The sequence below is a fragment of the Carassius carassius genome, chromosome 11 (assembly GCF_963082965.1).
Source record: "Carassius carassius chromosome 11, fCarCar2.1, whole genome shotgun sequence".
NCBI lineage: Eukaryota > Metazoa > Chordata > Actinopteri > Cypriniformes > Cyprinidae > Carassius > Carassius carassius.
In genome coordinates, this window is record NC_081765.1 from 16652080 (window position 1) to 16676536 (window position 24457).

The 24457-nt window shown below is 38.9% G+C and overlaps 2 protein-coding genes across 12 annotated transcripts in view; one reads left to right on the forward strand and one right to left on the reverse strand.

Moving 5' to 3' along the window:
• LOC132152888 (zona pellucida sperm-binding protein 4-like) overlaps nucleotides 1–24457 on the reverse strand; it is a 240818-nt gene that overhangs the window by 187213 nt on the left and 29148 nt on the right. The window lies entirely within an intron of this gene.
• Nucleotides 1–24457, forward strand: part of LOC132152884 (contactin-associated protein-like 5) — a 73139-nt gene that overhangs the window by 36828 nt on the left and 11854 nt on the right. Inside the window, exons 8-16 of the mRNA XM_059561824.1 lie at nucleotides 114–387; nucleotides 3880–4023; nucleotides 6213–6384; nucleotides 11431–11537; nucleotides 12006–12125; nucleotides 12907–13107; nucleotides 18854–19010; nucleotides 19939–20066; nucleotides 20250–20420. Of these exons, the coding sequence (XP_059417807.1) occupies nucleotides 114–387; nucleotides 3880–4023; nucleotides 6213–6384; nucleotides 11431–11537; nucleotides 12006–12125; nucleotides 12907–13107; nucleotides 18854–19010; nucleotides 19939–20066; nucleotides 20250–20420 (1474 nt within the window). The remainder of the gene's footprint in view (nucleotides 1–113; nucleotides 388–3879; nucleotides 4024–6212; nucleotides 6385–11430; nucleotides 11538–12005; nucleotides 12126–12906; nucleotides 13108–18853; nucleotides 19011–19938; nucleotides 20067–20249; nucleotides 20421–24457) is intronic.

Genomic DNA, 24457 nt, shown 5'->3' on the forward strand with positions numbered 1-24457 from the left:
TATTTTATTTATTTATTTATTTTACGAGATATGCATTTCTTTATTGTGATCGCCATTTGGTCATTCCCTGCTTGCATGTAAGCCAATGCTTTGGCATTCTCCTTCTCTCACAGGGCAACGTGACCTTTTCCTGCTCGGAACCACAGCTGGTGGCCGCCACATTTCAGAGTTCCAGCAGCAGCTTTCTGTTGCTGCCAGCACCTGCACCGATGCTGGAGGACCTTTCAGTGGGCCTGCAGTTTCGCACATGGAACCCTGATGGCCTGCTGCTGTCCAGTCCACTGATCTCTGATCAGGAACCACGTTACCTGATTTTGCAGATCAGCAGTGGGCGCCTCCATCTCACACACCAGGCATCAGCGCTGAAGATGTCAGAAGTGTCAGCTGGTGAGGAGACCCTTTCTGCTCTTCAGTACAGTAGCTTGACTTTAAATGCCAGTTCTCTCAAATATACAGTTCAGATAGTTGCACTGGGGGTGATTGGTGAACAAACCCTGCTAAAGAACAATGTTAAACCAGTCTAGGTTTGTTTGCTGGTTTTAGTCAGTTCTCCAATCATAAGCAACATAAGCAAGTTCAGTGATTCAGTGTATAGTTCCATTAGTTCCAAAGAACATTTGCAAAGTTGTGTGGTTGAAGTTCATCTCTTAACCAGTGGGAAGAATATAGTTTTTGGTTAGTAGGACATAAACCTAAATAGACCATGGTCATGTCATAAAATTCTTGCAATTTTGGAAAACAGTCATGACAAGCTAGGTAATTTCTCCAACATAGCATTGTACTATGGTAGTTAAGCAGCAAGTTACATTGTTGTACAGATAACACATTCCCATGGCTCTGGCTGGTCTATTGGATGGTTGTAGAAAGGTTTAGGCTTTTCTAAACAAGCTAAAAAAGCAGCTTGGCCAGGCTGGGAGACCAGTTTAAACCAGCTAAGACCAGAAAGGCAGTTTTTTTCATTAAGGTGGGTATAATTAAATTAGACTTTATTCTTTAAATTCTAGGGAGTCCAGGTTAAGAAGAAAGAGACCACTAGGGTCCAACTACTACAATAAATACAACAATTGCTCATGTGAAATGAAACCTGCCTATGCCACTCTGATATAACACAAGGAGAATTATTGAAATTAGATTAAGGCACACAAGTTTGTTGCACTAGTATGGACCAGAGACATGAGCGACATTCAAATTTAAAGTATCTTTATTGAGTCACATCACATAACAACAGATCAGTAATACATAACAGAAGGCCATATCCTCAGATCTTACCATAAAATATTTTAGGAGAATTCACACCATCAATCGTATAATCCTATCCATCGATAAAACACAAAACCACAATAAAAAAAACTCTAAATCTAAAAAAAATTTAATTAAACATACATGGCTGAGGGCTGAAGGCCAAGAATACCGTCAATCAATCTTCAGAAGAAAACAAACCTTACTCACACCCAAGTCTGTGCTCTATAGTGCAACACCGCACACAGTTTTCAACCCACCACCAGCATATGAAATGGACTGAGAGAAACCTCCTGCCCTGAAGCCCTCAGCTCCTGAAAGCTAAACACACACACACGCGCCCATGCATGCACCCAACACACACACACACACACACACACACACACACACACACACACTGGTAAGCAAATGATTATAAGTACAAATCTTTACAGACAGACCTATATAACATAATACACTGACCCACACAAAACTCCCATGCAAAGAAAACTAATATAAAATTGCACAAAGATCTAGATGGGCTACTCTAAAGATTACTCAAATAAAAATGATCTTTCCCACTAATAGTAATAAATTCAGAAAAGAAAGCAAACAGACAAACAAAAACTGTCAGTTCAGTAGTATTTCAGACAATCTGACCTCAATCGTGATACAAAAGCCACAAACAATGGTTGTATCAAAATTTTACAAAAGAAAGAACACAATCAAATTACAGAAAATCTAACACAATCTAAGACAAAAACAATAGCACAAATGGCATGGAACACAAAACGAATGAGTGTGTATTCCACACGACTCCACACAACCACACTCAATGCACTAAATTGGGCAGAGAAGTCTAGCACGCTGAACAATCAAACTTCTTTATTGTTTGGTTACGTTTGAGTCCTGAAGCCTCTGGCTAACTCCATTGCATATGCCTGAAATAAGCAGAGAGAATCAGCATTACATAATTGCAAACAACAAGAGTGAAACTGCAACAATCGATCCATTATTAGAAGAAGGAACAACCCCTGGGATAATCAGAATTGACTGTAACACAAAAATATATTTATACATAATACAATAAATAAGCTTTCAATTTATGTATGGTTTGTTAGGATCAGACATTATTTCGCCGGATACAACTTTTGAATATCTGCAAATTCACCTTTAAAGTTGTCCAAATGAAGATCTTAGCAATGCATATTACTAATCAAAAATTAAGTTTTGATATATTTACATTAGGCAATTTACAAAATATATTTTTGGAACATGGTCTTTACTTAATATCCTAATGATTTTTGGCATAAAAAACACTTCATAATCTTGACCCATACAATGTTTTTGGGCTATTGTTAAAAATATACCCCAGCGACTTAAGACTGGTTTTGTGGTCCAGGGTCACATTTATCGGTGGGCGATTGCTTTCAATTGCCCTAACTTCCATTCATTCAAAATCAGGGGAACTGAGTATCTGGTCACACACAAACTGGGTAAAAACAGTAGTCAACAAACCCAGTCACTTTTGTTGCTCATGTAATCATGTAATTCATATGGCATATAGTCTTTTTGACATTCATTCTTTAGCTCAACAATTTAACATGGATCAGGGCAAGTTATAAAGGTATAAAACTCTAGCCACTGAAATGACTGCTTTGAAGAAGTCTAATTGGAAATGCTGCTCAGTTTCAGCAATTATGTGCGCATAGCTATCAAGGGTATAAACGTCTGTCTTTTTCAGCTCAGCCAGCCTGGCAATGCAGACACTTCCTATTACTTACACAGCACAGAATTGCATGGTTTTTGTCCGGTCCTCTTTCACACCACTAAGATGTGTGAACATAACAAAAGCATTTGTATAAAAGTCAGCACTTACAGCTTATCTTGTCACCCACAAAGGCAATAATGGCATTTTTATTTTTTGTTCAGCATTCTGGACAAAAGATGAAAGGAAACATACATGCTGGTCTAAACAAGATTAGTGTCTCAGACAGACAGTTGTGTGTTTCAGTCTAGTGAGGAAACCTGATGTTCGACAACAATCGACACGCAGCAGGGGGAAGGAGGGCGCTCTCTGTCTGTTGTGCAGGGCCAGTCTGTGTTAGAGCGGCTGTTTTATCCTACCTGAAACCAATTTTTTGGGGTCTAACTCATGTCATAGAAGTGTTGGCTGAGATAGAGAGTGTTGTAATTACCGGAGCAGAAGAAGTGAAGCGCTTGAGCTCAAACAACAAACAGATGGCTGGCACTGGGGAGACTGTAGACACACAGCAGCCGAACACAGCTTGGGTGCCCTTCACATGTAATGGCCAAAATTAATTAAATCAAACCTCAAAGAGAAATTTTCTTTTGGGGACAGGGGTAGAGGAGGGCAGTTTTTTTGCCAGGAGATATATATATATATATATTATTATTTTTATTTTTTTGGGCACTCTGTGCCAGAAACAGAAACTTTTTCTGTTTCATCATGGCTTTGCATTGTGTGAGATTTGATGGTCCACATGATGAGTGTTGTCTTGGATGACTTAACAGTATGTTTGCAGTTTGTTTGAGATCGTAATAATATGGTTTATATATGACCTTCTGTTTGTTGCACTAAAATGTGTTTAATGTTCATATATGTTTATTTAAACAGTATGTGGCATTTTTGATTAACAGGTCAGAGGGTGAATGATGGTTTGTGGCATTCTGTGAGTCTCAACACTAGAGGTCTGCAGATCATCATGATCCTGGACAGTGAGCCTGCCTCCACCATCCAGCTCAAGAGCTACTTTCAACCAAAAGACAAACACTATTTTGGAGGTAAAATAAAGTGCAAGTATTTTCTGAAAGGACTAAAAGATCATTTCAGTTACAGTTGGGGTCAGATTAGCTATTTGTGGGGAGTTGTGGCCTAATGGTTAGAGAGTCTGACTTCAAACCCAAAATTACCGGCAGGGATTTTAGGTTGGGGGAGTGAATGACCACCGCTCTCTTCCGCCCTCAATACTACGACTGAGGTGAGACCCTTGAGCAAAGCACTGAACCCCCAACTGCTCCCCAGGTGCTATAGCAAAAAATGGCTGCCCACTGCTCCTGGTGTGTGTTCACGGTGTGTGTAAGTGTGTGTGTTTTCACTACTCAATGTTGTGTGTGTGTACTTGGAGGGGATAAATGCAGAGCACAATTTCCGAGTTTGGGACACCATATTTGACTACACCTCACTTCACTTTCACTCACATCTTTGCATTCAAAACTTTGAGTATGCAACTCTGTTGTTCAGTTGCCACTAATTAACAAAATATAAAAGATCACAAAGTTAATATTTAAAATAAAATACAATATATAATATAAATCAGCATGTACTATACCATGATAGTATTTATTAATAATTTTGAATTAGCTTTTATTTTTATACTTTCAGTTTTTAAGTTTTAATTTTGTTATGAGCTTTTGTCAGTTATATCAAACATTGTTTATTTTTTTTTTTTTTCATTTACAATTATTGTATTTCAGTTTTAGTTTTACAGTTTTTTTCGATTGCTAAATGACAGTGGGCACAACTGGAGTCACATGTGCAAAACTCTAACTACAGTCGGCACAGCAGCAGTTCATGTGGACCAAACTCTAGTTCGTTTTCCATTGCTTGAACACAGTTTTCAAAACTCTACACACTTATCCCACGACTTTAACCACAACCTGCACAACACTGTGGATGTACAGCACTTTGTTCAAATGCTAACACACTGCTGTCCAAACTGTGAACCACACATTCAAAACAGAATAGATTTCAGCCTTCTGCCTTTCAAACACTGCTGATTGCAATTTCAGGATTAGCCCTGAAAATTATTTGTTCGAATTACAGTATATACTTTTAGTTTCTAACTTTTTTTCTCATTACTGTAATTCTGTAAATTACTACAAACTATTGAAGCAAACTGCTAATTTTCATTTACCTTAAAGAATTATGTTCTAAAAATGTAAATAGATCATGTGAAAGAATGTCACTCTTTTCTTTGAAGAAAATATGACTTTGTATGAAGTCATTGAAATTGTTCAAACTGTAAAGATGAAAAGTGAGTATTTTCTGTATTGGTGTTTGATGCTAGTGTTTTTACTCTCAGTGTGTTCTGAGTGACAGTGTGTGTTATCTCAGTGAGGGTTGTGTGTAGTGTTTGGCTGCACTGAGCCTGTTTTGAGCCGTGTGTTAAGAGTTGTGTTGCTTGTGTGTGTACAGTATATATATATATATATATATATATATATATATATATATATATATATATATATATATATATATATATATATATGTGTGTATACAGTGTATATATGTATCTGACATGTCAATCAACAAATTTCAACAAATTACTAATATATATATACAGTATATATATATATGTATCTATGTATATATATGTATATATATATATATTAGTAATTTGTTGATTGACATGTCAATGAAGCAATAGAATGTGCTGGAGGCCTTCAAAGTAAAATTGGACCCACTTTATATTAAGTGGCCTTAACTGCTATGTACTTAAATTTAAATTATTAATTTGGTACAGTGCACTTATTGTGTACATACATGTTTTTACATTGTACTTATATTTGAAAAATATCTGCACGTAATTACATCTGTAATTAATTTCTGTAATTACATGTATAATTACACGGTTGACCCATCCCTCACACCTTAACACACCCTTAAACTTACCCATATCACCAAATCTGTCCCTAACCTTACCTGTTTCCCACCTCAATAGCAGCAAAACAAATTAACAATACAATATGAACACAATAAGTACATGTATTCATTTTTTGAGGTAAGTACATAAGAGTTAAGGCCACTTAATATAAAGTGGGACCGTAAAATTGGGAGTATATAAATTACATGTTTTGTGTGTGTGTGTGTGTGTGTGTGTTAGTTTGATCATTGAAACACTTTTTTTTTTCTTCAAATTTTATTGTTTTTATAACATCCATATCAGGTGTATTTTCATCAATTCTTTCAGGATGTCCTGTATCCCAGAACGACTCAAGCTGCCTGAATCCCACGATGGCCTTTCAAGGCTGCGTCCGGCTCATCCGTGTCAACAACCAACCTGTTGATCTTCTCTCAGTCCAGCAAGGTCATCTAGGAAGCTACAATCAGCTACAGTTTGACTTGTGTGGCATTCGTGACAGGTGTGGTTTTCCTCATTGAGCTGAATATATGCCCGATCCTTATTTCTGTTGCTGTTTTACATTTTGCAACCACAAAAATATTGACTGGATTTTATTTTATTTATGACACCTAAGAAACTTGAAAATGTCAGAGCTGTTCTTTGTCATTAAGGCCCCAGGTCGTGCTGGCTGAGCTGGACTATCAGCAGAGCCCTGATTAGAACTGGAGAAAGTTCATTTGTACTTTAATTTAGGTTTGCGGCCAACTAACAAGCTCAGTGCTTTATTTTGTACTCCTCCTCATTAGCACATACTGGAATCAGAGGCCTCGTCGACCCAGAACTGTTTGACCCCTGCTGTCCCCTAGATCTAAATTGGTCCTATTTTGAAGGGGTCAAATGATGCAATTTAAAGTTTTCCTTTTAGTTTTTGGAGTGTGTGTAACACAGTTCAGATATTCTGCCATTTACAATGCACTGGATAGCTGGCCAATCAGAGCACACCTCACTTTTCAGAACGATGAGCTTTGTAAAAATCGACGTGTTTCAGAAAAGCATATAGAGGAGCAACAATAATGTACAGTATGTGGAAAATAATGTGTTTTTTGAACCTAAACTGCATGAACACATTTCATTACAACAAATACACAAACTAATGTTCTTTTTAGCAACGTCATATGGCCCTTTAAGGAAGAGAGATTTCTACTCTGGTCTCCTTATTTACTTTCTTTTGAGTAAATAAGATAAACGCCAATGATGGGTAATGATATCTTCAGTTTTACATCTGTTGGAGACTAAGAGGATGTACACTATTGTTAACAAGTTTTTTGTTTGTTTGTTGATCATTATGAAAGAAGTCTCTTATGCTCACCAAGGCTGCATTCATTTGAACAAAAATACAGTAAAACAGTAATACTATGAAATATTCTTACAATTTAAAATAACTTAAAAATAAATAAATATATATATACACACACACACACATATATATATATATATATATATATATATATATATATATATATATATATATATATATATATATATATATATATATATATATATATATAATTTCTATTATAACAAAGTATTTTAAAATGCATTGGTAATACATGATTAGTGTTAATTATCAGTTATTTTTGTATTGTATTTTATTTATTTACATGTTTTAACCTGTTTTATGTGTCCTTGCTGAATATTGGCATTTAATTCTTAAAAAAAAATTATTGACCTTACACTTCTGAACTGTAGTGTCAACTGTAGTGTTACCTACAATATTCATTATAATTATTCTAAAAGATTCTTAAACCTAAGTTATTTTTAAAATCAAATTGCTGAATAAAACAATAGTTCACCCAAAAATTACACGATCACAACACACAACAGAACTTGAATTGTTCTGAAAGGATAAGGATACTGAACTGCAGCCTACAGAATTTACACACAGTTAATGCATTATGGGAAATGAAGAGTACCTCCACCTTGGACACAAAAAAATATTTATTACATATTATGGAATAAATAAATTAAAAATACAAATGTCTGTAGGTGGTATTTAAAATTCATATACTATCTGCATGTTTTGGAATTTTAATTCTACTTCCTTACATTCAAATTGCAGTTCTACATACTGTTTGCTACCTCAAGTCGAATTCAGAAACAAGCATGAAGCTATCCTTTAATTCTAGTATATATTGCACTATTCAGAAGCACCCAATTGCTCCACTTTAACTGGCTCACAGTATTGGCTTTTATTCAGTCTCTCAGTGTGTTTTTATTTAGCGGCAGGGACATGTCCCACTGGCTTGTCTGTACAGCGGGATTTTATTAATAGTGAACTTGTATGAACATGACAAGCCCCTAAATCAGTGGCAAGTTTAAATCATTCATGAGCAGCTGCCATAGTCTGAGGGACTCCGCTGTGAGCTATGTGACAGTTTTTGTGAGCCTGCCATCAGAGGGCGAATGCTCCCGGCTGCAAGACTGAACCTTTCCTCCGTCTCTGTCCCCTCTGTACACAGCCTCAGACTGTGTCTCTGATAATAAAGTGCTAAAATAGCTGACCCCTGGAATGTTTTGCCCACTTTGGGGTTTTGGATACTGTCAAAGAGAGCTTAAACATGGAGACAAATTTGTTTTTTTGTCTAGCACTTACATTTTCAAACATAATAAAGCCTCAGTGGAAGACATCCATTTCCTTATTTTAATGATGTAGTCCTTATTTTTTCCGAAGTTTTTGACACATGGGAAACAGTTTCATGTGAGATATCTGCAAATGAGCTACACGGTTTATCAGAAATAGTTTGGCTATTACATAAAAACAGTGTTGAGGAATTACTAATTAAAAATAACAATATTATAGTTTTGTGTCAGTTATAAATAGTATCAAAGTATTGTATTTGTATATATTTATAAAGAAGTTTCCTTCCTCACCCTTCCTAATACCTGCAGTGTACTGTCTTAGTAATGTGCAGTTTATTACAGGGGGTTTTATAATTATTTTTAATAATGGGAATAACTTTAATTATTCTACTGACATGAGTTTTTAGAGTTAACAGATATGCTGTTTATTTAATAAGATTAGGGTTAGGGTTGTTAGAATGTTGGAGCCTTTTAAAGTTTGTGTGTGTATATATATATATATATATAGAGAGAGAGAGAGAGAGAGAGAGAGAGAGAGCGAGAGAGAGAGAGACAGAGAGCGAGAGAGAGAGAGAGAGAGAGATTACTATACTGTGTGAAAAAATATTAAATTATAAATTAATATTATTAATTTATAACTTAATATTTTTTCACACAGTGTAGTAATCTAATTTTAGAGAATCTAAAAGAAAAGTCTTTACTGATAATTACCCATAATTTTTTAACAGTATATATATATATGTGGTGGGCATAGATTATTCTTTTTAATCTAGATTAATCTCACTGTAATCTTGGAATTATTATTAAATATAGATTAAAATGGCTCATTTGAATTCTGCCAAAGGCATTCAGAATATGTGTGCTACCCAAATATAATAATGACTAAAAGTAAGTCTTTTAGAACGGGTTTCTCAAGCCAGGTGGTGCATTAGACCAGGGGCTCATCTCCTGTTTCCAAAATGCATCACAAAGTGCTTGAGAAAGCTGTAAACTAATTACACATTGCACAAGGTGCAAACAACCTTAAGCCTGTTTCACACATAATCTGTCTGCAGTGCGTATGCGTTGCATATTTTTTAACACAGGTTCGAAGACTCGTTGTCGCCCCCTACAGTGCAATTCGGCTATGTATACATCCGCGCTAAAAAATCAAGGTGAAAGTCATCATAGCTCGCCTAGTCTAGACCCAGCTCCCAACCCAACTTTGAGAATAGATTAACGGCGATATTTTTTATCGCCCGATAAGAGTCTCCTGTTAACGCAGCACGTTAACACTGATAATGGCCCACCTCTAATATGTATATATATACACTGTATATAGACTTTTTATTTCACAAGGGTATCATCATGTTTGGGGGTCCTTATTGGTGTCAGTTTCAAAATCCCAAAAGAACCTCAATGTTTCTTCTTGATAATAAGGTTATTCATTCTTATGTCACGATTATGATTTTATTTCCTTAAATTTTTATGTATGTGCTAGTTCTCTTTTGATTTATGTCACTATATTACAGTTAGGTCTTTATATTGCTATAATATTAATGCTGTTCTAAATTTTTTATGTTTCTGAAGTACTAAAGTGACTGTTATGTGATTTAATCGGACTTATATGACCAGTTAAAATCACTAATGTAGATCGGTTGTGCATCATTCATTGAAAACACACAGTGTGTCCTGTTTTTTTCCAAGTTACAAACCTTACAACAAATTTTCAGGTCATCGACCTTTACTTTAGACAATGTCCCTTTACCAAAAACTTCGATCACTAAGAGCTTTTTATTGCTGCAGAGCAGTTGCACATTGGTTGGCATAATTTTATGGTCCAGCAAAACCTTTTTTCAAGCATGACTAGAAATAGCACAGACGTAATGAAATCATCACCTGAAACAGTATGCAGCCTGCAGATGACTCTCCCTGTAGTGGTTAATGGCTGTTTGAATGGCCGATTTTATGTGGAAGCCTCGTAAAGTGGGCTCTTCAGAGACCAGGCATGCAAACTGATCTCTGTGAAATAATATATAGAGGCCTAAAAGGCTGTAATTGTGAAAGTTAAGCAGACAAATTAATGTGCTATTAATCAACACATCTCCAGCAAGCATATCAGTTTTTTGTATGTCTGTGTGTTAGTTTAAAGGGTTGGTATTACAGACTTTTCTGCACTGAAGAAATCAAAAGGCTCATCTAGCACTGTTATTGAGAAAAACAGATGGATGAAATGAGCTGAAATTTGCTGAATCATCCTAAATCCTAAACATTTTGTATATTAATATACACATATTTCTTCAGTATTCTATACAGGATTAAGATTGCATTTCTTGTTATCCAGTACTACACTAAATGCCTCTGTTGCATAAGCTTTTAGCTTTAGTTTATTTTGTTCTAACATTTGTAAGAGGTTCCCTTTGTTACAGTTTATGAACCATCATGGCTTTGTGCTTTTCATAGAAAAGCAAATAAATTCTTGAAAAGGAAATTATTTTTCTGCCGGCAAGCGCCAGTCACATCAGCCCTGTCTCGGATGCTCCCCTCACACAAATTCACATATTAATTTTACCCTTTCTAAATTAGATCCAGCTGCACTAGATATAAAATGTTCTGTCAAAAGTCCAATGATTCTCTTGATTTAACAGACTGTTTGATGCCATCTGAGCAGTGAGGCCACATTACAGTCTATTTCAATGCTAGCAACAGACAACTTAAATGTATGCTGACATACTCATTCAGTCTCAGAAAACTGATTTTCACTTGAGATGGACATGTAGTCTGTTCTCTGTCATCTTAGGGGCTTTAATTTCAAATAAACCTATTAGTTGCTGAATTCCTTATATTCTGTTTCAAATTACTTTGTAATCCTTGGTCAGACTTGGTTTGTTCTCTTTTTTACTGTATATTTGAACTAAATATTTGCATATCTCTTTTTATGTGACAGGTGTCTGTATAATTTTTGTGAGCATGGCAGCCGGTGTTCCCAGACGTGGTCTTCTTTCTCCTGTGATTGCACTGGTACAGGATACAGTGGAGCTACGTGCCATAACTGTAGGTCTGCGCAATGGATTCCTACATTTCAAACACACTTACTGTACATTTATTATGTCAGCCGTACACACAAGGGATGGTTATATTTGTAGCACCTAAGTTTTAGACTTTTTAAACTAAATAGTAATTTACATTATTTCACTGTCAAAGTTCCCTTATGGATATTTGAATTTACAAGGTTACGCTTTGAAAACACGCACACAGTATAAAAACTAACATGACATAAAGTGGTTGCATTATGAAATACCTATCAATTTATTTGTATTTTTTTTTTTTTTTTTTTTTTTTTTGCAGATCTGAGTTTTTTGGCCCAATGTCTGTTTTTAACAGGAATCATCTTTACATAATGTTTGTTAAAAGTACAGACATCTAGACAGCACTGTTTCGTACAGAAGATCTAAACTAGCCTAGATCTTGTTTGTGAAAGGAGCTTTGATGAAATCTTGTATTCCCTGTTTGTATTTTTAGCCGTCTATGAAGCATCATGTGAACACTACAGGCTTGCTGGAAGCACTTCTGGATATTTCTCTATAGATCCTGATGGAAGTGGCCCTCTTGATCCTATTCAGGTCTACTGTAATATTACAGGTCAGTTATTTATTTATTTCCCCAGCTCAAATGTTAGATTTGACCAAACTGTTTCCATTTGCACTGTTTTCAAACTCAGTGATACCACTTTGTTCATTCTTGAAGTGAACTTCTGCCTGCATATTAGTGATTAGATTCAGTGTTTTTGACTGCCACCTTGGACTTGAGAATGCGAGTACAGATTGACGCATCCTGTGTCCGATCTGAATGCATATCACTGGAGGATAGACTTGAATGTGCTGAATTCAGTACGCTGACTTTTGTGGGGAAACAGCTGATCCCTTTATCGATTGGCATCCTGTCTGCTAATATTCAATGTGTTTCCTATTAAACATTCGTTTTGGAGTGAGCTATATTTGGGAATTACAACAAACATGGTTTTATAAGAGAAGTCACCAGTAATTTTGTTTTTATTTATATTTAATTTTATTTTATTTTTATGGTTTCCACAAAGAATGATTGACTAATGTGCAACTGAAAGCCATTTGATGATTTAGAATCAGAGTTAATAATAAATAATGTTTAAATCTAAAGCGTGATTTTGCAGTGAATCTGGTTAATTTCTGATATTTTTGTTTTGGGTAGTGGAAGTTCTGAGTGGCCAGTAACTTCATTTATTAGGGGGAAAAAAGTATTTTTTTCTATTTTATTTATTTTATTTTATTTTGTTATTTATAGCCCTGTTCCTTAATTTATGATAACTTTACCTCACTGTATTTGTTGGAAAGACATTCTATCTCCCATTTCTGAAATGGTAAAAAGACATTATCAAATGTTTTAGGGGACAAAGTGTGGACAGTGGTTCATCACAACAGCTCGAATGCAATCAGAGTACGAGGCTCTACACTGCAGAAGCCATATGTCGGATGGTTTAATTATAGTGCCTCATCTGAACAGCTGAAGGCCCTGGTCTCTCTGTCAGAACACTGTGAGCAAAGAATCGCCTACCACTGCAGAAGGTCACGGCTGTTTAACCCCTTGGGTAAGTACTGGCCTTAGCCTCTCAGTCTTTAGGTATGTTTCAATGCTGTAAGAACAATCAATGCTAGATTTACTAGACTGATTTTTTTTTTCAGGTGCTAATAGCAAAAATATTTTCCTCTTTTTATTTCTTTTGAATTATGATGAATTCTGAAATATGAAATTGGCGGAAATCAGACATGTCACTTTTGAAGAGAATTTTACATGCAGACATTCTGGTCTGTCAAAGCATCATGACAGTAAATACATTTTTTAAATAAAGTGTGATACTGCTGGAGATAATTTTATTTTGTAGATAATGGAAGGGAGAAAGAGATTTTGAAAAGCTGTTATTTCAGTTTTGGCAGCTCTTGGAGAGAGTCATGTGCAGTTTTCCTCAGTTTATGAAAAATTGATGTAGCTTCGTTCCGCTGAGGTAGATATCATGTCACTGCAGACTATAAACAAGATTATTATTCCCTACACATTTTGTATCATAAAAAAATTGTTTTTTACCTTTCTGTCTCTCTCTTCTGGTCCAGCTGGCATGAAAAAATAGCATAATTATTTTTATTGCTTTTTGAAATACTAGTTTCCTCTCTGTCCCTCTTGCTATTAAAAGTGTGATATCTTTGTTATAAATCAGGTAATTAGTCAAATGTCTTGGTCACTTATTTATATATGAATTAGCACTTTCTAGCATTTTCATAATTGTATGAATTAGACCAACTCATACAATTATATGAGTTGAACATGCGATATAAATGAACTTCTTTTTTTCTTTTTTTTCTTTTTTAATGGGGCTATGTTGGCAGTTATCAATATTATTTTTATTTTTATTATTATTATTATTATTATTAAGTAATTTCCACACTAGTAAAAAAAAAAAAGATAATTTTTAGATCTTAAAGACTTTTTTTTTTGTTTTCCATCATGGTTATTTAACACGGATCAGTATGCGTTAAATTATTTTTAGAGCTGTTGTCTAGTTTGACAGAGTGTTTTCCTTTCAATTTAGAGGTGAGAGTAAATAATTATCATGGCATCACAGTGTAAAGTCTCTCACTCACTCACTTACAGTCAGAAGCCAGGTCTTTTGAAATACAAAGGTTTTGATCAAATGCTGAAATTTACAAGAAAAATGCCGAATGTAGTTTTAATTTAAGCTGCAGACTTCTTACATTACATTTACATTTACATTTACATTTAATCATTTAGCAGATGCTTTTATCCAAAGCGACTTACAAATGAGAACAATAGAAGCAGTCAGGTCAACAAGAGAACAACAACAGTATACAAGTGCCATGACAAGTCTCAGTTAGTCTAGTATGGAACGCATAGGTAGGTTTTTTTTTTTTTTTTTTTTTTTTTTTTATAAAATTAAAAGACAAGAAAAGGAAAAGTGCTAGTGTTAGTTGGTTAAGTGCAGGCGAAAAAAATGAGTCTTTAGCTGTTTCTTGAAAATGAGTAAAGACTCCGCTGTACGAATTGAGATTGGGAGGTCATTCCACCAGCTGGGCACAGTCCAGGAAAAGGTCCGTGAGAGTGATTTTGAACTTCTTTGGGATGGTACCACAAGGCGTCGATCACTTGCAAAGCGCAAACTTCTGGAGGGCACATAAGATTTAACCAATGAGTTTAGGTAAGTTGGTGCCGTGCCAGTGGTCGTCTTGTAGGCTAGCATCAGTACCTTGAATTTGATGCGAGCAGCTACTGGTAGCCAGTGTAACCTGATGAGGAGAGAAGTAACGTGAGCTTTTTTTGGCTCATTGAAGACAACCCTCGCTGCTGCATTCTGGATCAATTGCAGAGGCTTGACAGTACATGCAGGAAGGCCCGCCAGGAGAGCATTACAATAGTCCAGTCTGGAGAGGACAAGAGCTTGAACAAGAAGTTGGGTTGCTTGCTCTGACAGGAAGGGTCTAATCTTCCTAATGTTGTATAAGGCAAACCTGCAGGACCGGGTAGTTGTAGCAATGTGGTCTGTGAAGCTTAACTGATGATCCATCACAAATCCTAGGTTTCTAGCTGACCTCGAAGGAGTAATAGTTGATGAGCCCAGCTGTATAGGGAAGTTGTGATGAAGCAATGGGTTAGCTGGAATCACCAGGAGTTCTGTCTTCGTAAGGTTAAGCTGAAGGTGATGGTCATTCATCCAGCTAGAGATGTCACTCAGACAGGCTGAAATGCGAGCAGCTACCGTCGGGTCATCTGGTTGGAATGAGAGGTAGAGTTGGGTGTCATCAGCGTAGCAGTGATAAGAAAAGCCATGCTTCTGAATGACAGATCCTAATGATGTCATGTAGATGGAGAAGAGAAGTGGTCCAAGTACTGAGCCTTGAGGAACCCCAGTAGCAAGGTGGTGTGACTTTGAAACATCACCCCTCCAAGACACACTGAAGGATCTGTCAGAGAGGTAGGACTTAACCCACAGGAGTGCTGTTCCAGAGATGCCCATCTTTCTGAGGGTGGACAGGAGAATCTGGTGATTAACAGTGTCAAAAGCAGCAGAAAGGTCCAGTAAGATGAGTACTGAGGATTTTGAAGCTGCTCTTGCTAGTCGCAGGGCTTCAGTAACCGAGAGCAGAGCAGTCTCAGTTGAGTGGCCACTTTTGAAGCCAGATTGGTTGCTGTCCAGGAGGTTGTTCTGTACAAGGAACATAGAAAACTGGTTGAACACAGCTCGTTTAAGTGTCTTTGCAATGAATGGAAGAAGGGATACCGGTCTGTAGTTTTCAAGAAGCGCTGGATTTAGAGATGGTTTCTTGAGCAGTGGGCTTACCCGAGCCTGCTTGAATGCTGAGGGAAATAATCCAGACTGAAGAGAGGAGTTGATAACGTGAGTAAGCGAAGGTATGACTGAAGAAGAGATCGCTTGAAGGAGGTGAGTGGGGATCGGATCAAGTGGACAAGTAGTAGGATGATTGGACAGGAGAAGTTTGGAGACGTCCATCTCTGAGAGTGGGGAGAAGGAGGAGAAAGAATGTGCGTCGGTCATTGTGAAGTTGTCCTCAGTCTGCGGTGTGGAGAATTGGTCACTGATGGATCTTGTCTTATTTGTGAAGAAAACTGCAAAGTCGTCCGCTGTAAGAGTCGATGGAGGAGGTGGTGGCGGCGGATTAAGAAGAGAAGAGAAAGTCTTGAAGAGTGTCCGAGCGTCACAACAGCTGTTAATTTTGTTGTGGTAGTATGATGTTTTAGCTGTGAAGACATTTGCATAGAAGGAAGAGTGGAGAGACTGGTACACACTGAGGTCTGTAGAGTTTCTTGATTTCTGCCATTTCCTCTCTGCAGCCCTGAGTTTAGAGCGATGTTCACGGAGAACCTCAGACAGCCAGGGGGCAGATGGGGCGGTGCGTGCTGGTCTAGACAACAGTGGGCAAAAGTTGTCCAAGCAAGATGTTAAAGTGGAGCAAAGAGTGTCCGTAGCGCTGTTCGTGTCCAGAGCAGAGAATTGAGAGAGTGCAGGAAGCGAGGATGAAACCACAGAAGATAGGCGAGATGGAGAGAGTGAGCGTAGGTTCCGTCGAAAGGTGACCTGCGTTGGAGTGTGAGGCACTAGTAAGTGCTAGGTTAGCAGTAATGAGGAAGTGGTCTGAGGTGTGCAGTGGAGCAACTGAAGAGTTGTCCACAGAGCAACAGCGCGTGTAGATGAGGTCCAGTTGGTCGCCTGATTTGTGAGTCGCTGTAGTAGACACTAGCTTGAGATCAAATGAGGTAAGCAGAGTTTTGAAGTCAGCAGCCTGGGGTTTATCTAGGTGGATGTTGAAGTCACCAAGCAGTACCAGAGGAGTACCATCTTCAGGAAAGTTTGATAGCAGCACATCCAACTCCTCCAAGAAGTTTCCCAGTTGACCTGGGGGACAATAAATGACCACAAAGTGGATTTTAACAGGGTGGGTTACAGTAATGGCATGTGAGTCAAATGAACCAGTACCTGTAGGTGATGGCAGAAGATCAAATTTCCATTCTTTTGATATAAGGAGACCTGTCCCTCCACCCCTCCCAGTGGTACGAGGAGTGTGGGAACAAGTGAAATTAGTGGAGAGGGCTGCAGGGGTGGCAGTATCTTCAGGTTTGATCCAAGTCTCTGTCATTGCCATGAGGTTGAGACCGGAATGAGTAGCAAGAGAAGAAATAAAGTCTGCTTTGTTAACTGCAGACTGGCAGTTCCAGAGACCAACTGGAATAGAGAGCGTAGTAGTAGTAGAGGTCAGAGGGACAGGCCGTAGGTTTGTCAGACAGGCCTTCCTGTGACGTACATAGCGTGCTCTCCGAGTGTTAGTAGTGATAGTAGAGATCTGAAACCACATAGTGACTACAAGTGTAAGAGATATTTGAGAACAAGGTATACAAAAAGTAAAGAAAGAGGGAAAAAAAAGCAATACTCAAGTGCCCTGTCGGTGTCCTTGCTCGGTGGAGTCGCGCTGGTAGAGTCGGTTGTCTTTACGAGGAGGGCTCACACGAGGAGGGCTCACATGAGGGCTGCCGCGACCGCGGTGAAACTTAGCGCTTTTGTATTTGCCTGATTACCTGTGATTGAAGTCAGCTGGCCACGCCTCACTATTTAGCAGATCGAAACCAGGCAGTCCCGCGATAGGCAAACGCAAAACCAAGCGCCACTTTCAGCACGTATTAACCAGGGTAAGACACACACAATTTAAACCAAAAACATTCCTAGCAATGACGATCACACACTAGTCTGATGAGAAAACAAGGCAAAACACTCACAAGCTGCTGTCCTTCTCTGTAGCTCGACTGTTTCTTCTGACAAGTGCTTTCTAAACAGCTAATTAAGTACTTACACTGGCTTTGGCCACGCCTCACTATTTAGCAGATCGAAACAGGCAGTCCCGCGATAGGCAAACGCAAAACCAAGCACCACTTTCAGCACGTATTAACCAGGGTAAGACACACACAATTTAAACCAAAAACTTTCCTAGCAATGACGATCACACACTAGTCTGATGAGAAAACAAGGCAAAACACTCACAAGCTGCTGTCCTTCTCTGTAGCTCGACTGTTTCTTCTTTCTTGTAGTTCATCAGCTAGCAGAGAATAAATTAATAACCATGTTTTTATTTTCAGTCTGGCAGTCATTCCAGTCTAAAACCATAATTATTGCCCAGATTAAATTCCACTTGGCATTAATATGCATTGCAGATTTATTGGAAGTCATTATTAACACACCTTATCACAAGTGTTTTGATTTAGTGTGCTAAATTAAGCTGTCAATTTAAAGATATGTCACACAAATCAAAAGTATCATATTTCCCAGGAAGTCACTATCATTACTGAATAAGTAATTACAGTCATAGAGAAGTGAAATCGATATATCATGTGTTAAATTCCATATATACTGTATCAGTCCAATATATACTGTATGAAGTATGCTTTACAAGAAAATGCTAATTAAATTTTTCTAGATCAAAATTTCATGTTTAATTCAGTGCATTACTTTATAGCATTTCTTCATAATGTACAACTAGCAATTTCTGAGTGAAAATGGTTTCTACATGTTTTTTTTTTCAGCGTAACAGTGAATAAAAAAGCTTTATGATGTCAATGTGTTGATTTTATGTATGCATGCTATTATTAGACATCTGCATATGAATTTATGTCTCTATACCCCATAATATTTAAATATTTACCTGTCACAATAATGGGTGTGAAACTCTGTTATTTTTGGTTTTAATATGTACTGACTTGTCTTGATGAAGATAAGATTAAAATGGGCTTTAGATTGAATAAGTCTGGTGTTGTTGCAGACGGCACCCCTTTATCCTGGTGGGTGGACCGCAGAGGAGAGAAGAGGACCTACTGGGGTGGATTCCAGCCAGGGGTGCAGCAGTGCTCCTGCGGTCTGGAGGAGAACTGTGCTGACATGAACTACTTCTGCAACTGTGATGCAGACAGAGTGTCATGGTAACAAGGCAAATGCAACTCATTACGTCTGTTAGATTACGGAGATGAACCTTACTTTTACTAACACTGGGTTTATTCACAAATAATAGTACACAAGTTGCATTATTATGTGCGCTGACAAGGCTCAAAACCAGATGAAATGCAGTAAACACCTTTTATATAACCTTGACTACTTTTATGCATAATTTATACCTAATCTATGAGTAAGATTTATTGTAGGGTCACTAAATTATTAAAGGTAAATTCATAATTTACAATATATTATATGTACTAAAAATACTGTATACTGTATAAATACATGTTTGCTGCATGAAATATTTTGTTTTAAAAATATTTTTGAAAGTGTTTTTATAAATAAATACAAATGTTTACCAAAGCTGCATTAATTTGATTAAAATGACAGTAAATATTATTAAAATTAAAATAACTATTTTCGTTTTTAATATCTTAAAAAAAGAAATATATATATATATTCCTATGATGGCAAAGCTGCATTTTCTGTAGTTATTACTTCAGTCTTCAGTGCCACGTGATCCTTTGGAAATCATATGCTGATTCGGTGATCAAGAAACTATTATTATTAACAGGGTTGAATAGAAGTTTCAAAAGAACACCATTATTTAAAATATATATATATGTATTTATGTATGTATGTGTGTGTATATATATATATATATATATATATATATATATATATATATATATGTTTGCCTTTACTGAGGTTTAATTAATTGAATACATTCTTGCTAAATAAAAATAATAAATTCTTTCAATAAATACAAAATAAAATCTTACTGTCCACAAACTTTTGAATGGTAGTGTATACTGTATCTAATATATCCATTTTTGTTCAAATTCTATGTCATGTTGCATTATACTGTACATCTGTTGTTAGAGGTCTGTTTTGAATATGTGCTTTTGTTTACAGGGAGAATGATACTGGCGTCCTCTCATATAAGGAGCACTTGCCGGTGCGGGAGATTGTGGTTGGTGATACTTACAGACTGGGCTCTGAAGCCATGTTTGTCGTGGGACCCCTGCAGTGCTCTGATGACAGTACGTGAACTGATCTCTTCTGCTGTTGTCATACATGACAGAGATGGATGTTTGAAAGAGACTTAAGAGAGAAGGAGCAAGAGAAAAAAGAAAACAAGCAGACAGAAAGCAGATAATTCAGTGTATAAAAGGAATATGTAAACTGTCAAATATATGGCATTTATCTTTCTTTCTCTCTGTTAGAGTTCCTGTGGAATGCTGTATCTTTTTATCAAGCGGCTTCATATCTTCAGTTCACAGCTGTCCAGGTGGAGCTTTCCCTCGATGTCTCCTTCTACTTCAAGACTGCTTCCCCCTCCGGGGTATTCCTGGAAAACATGGGCATTCAAGACTTTATCAGGGTTGAGCTGAGCTGTGAGTCCCAGCACATATATAAGAATGTGGCAATGTCAGTGTAATGAATTAAAACTCCATAATCTTCGGGAAGAAGGAGGCGGGAACCTGCGGACAATCAAATGGAACTTTAATAATAAAATAAACACAAAACAGCGCATCAGCCCCTCACGGACGACTGATGCGCACAAAATAAAAGCAAAACATAAAATAAAGCCCAGGCCTGGTCCTCTCTCGTCCTTCACTGTCGTCGCTCCCGTTTTATATCCTTCCATCTCCTCTGTGGGACTCGAGACCGGTGGTGGGTCGCAGGTGTCGCGGATTTCCCAATCACTCCACCGTCCTCGCTCGTGTTCCCACATCCCTCGGCCCCGCCCCACTCGTCACATACCCCCATCGCCCCCTCACAGCCCGGGGGGTACCCTCGAGACTGTGCTCTACCCCCCCCCCCTCCCTCCGGGGGGGACCGCTCACGGGGACCTGCGGGAACCTGGGGGTAGGACAGACGAGGCGAGAGAAAAGGAGATGGAAGGAGGAGCGACAGAGACGAGAGAGGGGAGAGAAAAAAAATAATAAAATTCCGGTTCCCAGATGCACTGCTGCTCGGCCCTCCACCAGCTGGGTGTTCTCCTCCGCGGTGCCTGGCGGTGGCACTGGACGGCCCTCGGGGGACGGCACGACACTCCTCCGCCGCCCGGTGGACGGTGACGGCTCCTCCGGTTTTGGGCAGCCGGCAGGAGTCCCCCATTCCCTGCTCCTCCCCATTCAGGCGGTCGGCAGCAGGCTACGGCTCTCTGGCGAATGGCGCCGACTCCTCTGCTCCCTCACGGACGGCAGCCGCCCCTCCAAATCGCGGGCAGCCGGCAGCAAACTTGTCCGTCCCCGGCAACTCACTCCAGCCCACCGCCTCGAGCGTCCATGGCGGCATCCTCCTCGCCTGCTCGATGGCCCCGCGGATTCACCACAGCGGCGAGGGATCTTCAGCAGCATGTCCCTCCTTCTCCCGGGTTTCGGCACCACTGTAATGAATTAAAACTCCATAATCTTCGGGAAGAAGAAGGCGGGAAACTGCAGACAATCAAATGGAACTTTAATAATAAAATAAACACAAAACAGCGCATCAGCCCCTCACGGACGACTGATGCGCACAAAATAAAAGCAAAACATAAACTAAAGCCCAGGCCTGGTCCTCTCACGTCCTTCACTGTCGTCGCTCCCGTTTTATATCCTTCCATCTCCTCTGTTGGACTCGAGACCGGTGGTGGGTCGCAGGTGTCGCGGATTTCCCAATCACTCCACCGGCCTCGCTCGTGTTCCCACATCCCTTGGCCCCGCCCCACTCGTCACAGTCAGATTTAGGTTTCCATAAGAAATCTAATTGAACAATATATGATATAAAGTAAAAAACTAAGAAAACATTTTAAACTTTCGAATTATAATCCATCCAATTTTGTTTTGTATAGGCTAACTTGAGTACCACTTTAAAATATTATCAGTTTCTTAAAATTAGTTAACGCAATAGGTATAATGAATTAACAATGAAGAAAATGGTTTCATCATGCATTTAGTTTAATTTAAAATTTGAATTTATCAGTATACTATTTTTCGTTGTTAATTCATGTTTGTTCATAATACATAAAATAACTGTTCTTTTATACTTAACTTGAAATGTTAAACATTTATTGATATTCACTGCTGTTCAAAGGTGTGAGGTTGGTAAGACTTTTTTTTATGTTTTTGAAAAAAGTATCTTATGCCCACCAAGGCTACATTTATTTGATCAAAATTAATAAATAAATAAATAAATAATCTATCTTAATATATTAAATCTTAAAATTTTAATTCAAGTCAAGTCAAGTTGTACTTTATTGTCATTCCGCTATATGTGTGGACATTCTTGGGGACTTTAATAAAGCCAATCTCTCCCGTGAACTGCCAAAATACAGACAGCATGTTACTTGTCCCACAAGAGACAGTAATATATTGGATCACTGTTACACAACAATAAAGGATGCATTTCACTCTGTTCCACGAGCAGCTTTGGGACGTTCTGATCACCTTCTGGTTCATCTTATACCGACCTACAGGCAGAAACTAAAATCAGCTAAACCTGTATTAAGGACTGTAAAAAGATGGACTAATGAAGCAGAGCAGGATTTACAATCTTGTTTTGACCTCACTGATTGGAGTGTTTTTGAAGCTGCTTCCACCGATCTGGACGAACTCACAGAGACCGTAACATCATATATCAGTTTCTGTGAGGATATGTGTATTCCTACCAAGACTCAACTAAATTACAACAATGACAAACCGTGGTTCACTGCAAAACTCAGACAGCTCCGTCAGGCCAAAGAAGATGCTTACGTGAAGGGGGACAATGTCTTGTATAAACAGGCTAAATACACACTGGAAAAGGAGATCAAAGTGGCAAAGAGGAATTATTCTGAAAAAATAAGGACTCAGTTCACTTCGAACGACTCAGCATCAGTGTGGAAAAGTCTAAAGAAGATCACCAATTACAAGACACCACCCCCCAGCACTGTGGAAAATCAACGACTGGCAGACGATCTGAACGAGTTTTACTGCAGGTTTGAAAGAACACCCATCACCTGCCCTGAACACCTCTCCACACAACCGTTCACACCAATAACAACTCCTGCAACCAACCCTGAATGCCTCTCCAAACAAACGTTCACACCATTCACAGCTCCTGCAACCCATCCTGATCACCTCTCCAATCAACCGCTCTCACCATTCACAACTCCTGCAACCAACCCTGAATGCCTCTCCAAACAACTGTTCACACCACTCACAACTCCTGCAACCCACCCTGAACACCTCTCCAATCAAGCGCTCTCACCATTCACACCTCCTGCATCCCCCCTCTCCCCCACACCTGCAATACAGATCAGCGAGGATGCGGTGCGCCAGGTCTTCAGGAAGCAGAAAAGGAAAAAAGCACCAGGCCCAGATTGCGTTACACCAGCCTGTCTGAAATCCTGTGCTGACCAGCTGGCCCCCATCTTCACAAAGATCTTCAACAGATCGCTGGAGCTGTGCGAAGTCCCTTCATGCTTCAAACGCTCCACCATCATCCCCATCCCAAAGAAATCCAAAATTACAGGACTAAATGACTACAGGCCTGTGGCTCTAACGTCTGTAGTCATGAAGTCATTTGAAAAACTGGTGCTGGCCCACCTGAAGGACATCACTGGACCCTTGCTGGATCCTCTTCAGTTTGCCTACAGAGCAAACAGGTCTGTGGACGATGCAGTAAACATCGGACTGCATTATGTTCTGCAACACCTAGACAGACCGGGGACTTATGTGAGGATCCTGTTTGTGGACTTCAGCTCTGCCTTCAACACGATCATCCCAAACCTCCTCCTGTCCAAACTAACTCAGCTCTCCGTGCCCACCTTCGTCTGTCAGTGGATCAACAGCTTCCTGACAGACAGGCAGCAGCTAGTGAGGCTGGGAAAATACACATCCAGCACCCGTACAATCAGCACCGGAGCTCCCCAGGGCTGCGTTCTCTCCCCACTGCTCTTCTCCCTGTACACTTATGACTGCACATCTAAGGACCCCTCTGTCAAGCTCCTGAAGTTTGCAGATGACACCACACTCATCGGCCTCATTCAGGACGGTGACGAGTCTGCTTACAGACAGGAGGTTAAAGAGCTGGCTGTCTGGTGCACTCTCAACAACCTGGAGCTTAACACGCTCAAAACAGTGGAGATGATTGTGGACTTCAGGAGAAACCCCCCTGCACTCCCCCCACTCACCATCATGAACAGCACTGTGACTGCAGTGGAGTCATTCAGGTTCCTGGGCACCACTATCTCTCAGGACCTGAAGTGGGACATTCACATTGACTCCATTGTGAAAAAGGCCCAGCAGAGGTTGTACTTCCTTCGCCAGCTGAGGAAGTTTAACCTGCCACAGGATCTGCTGAAACAGTTCTACTCCACCATCATCGAATCCATCCTCTGCACTTCAGTAACTGTCTGGTTCAGCTCAGCTTCTAAATCTGACCTCAGAAGACTACAGAGGGTAGT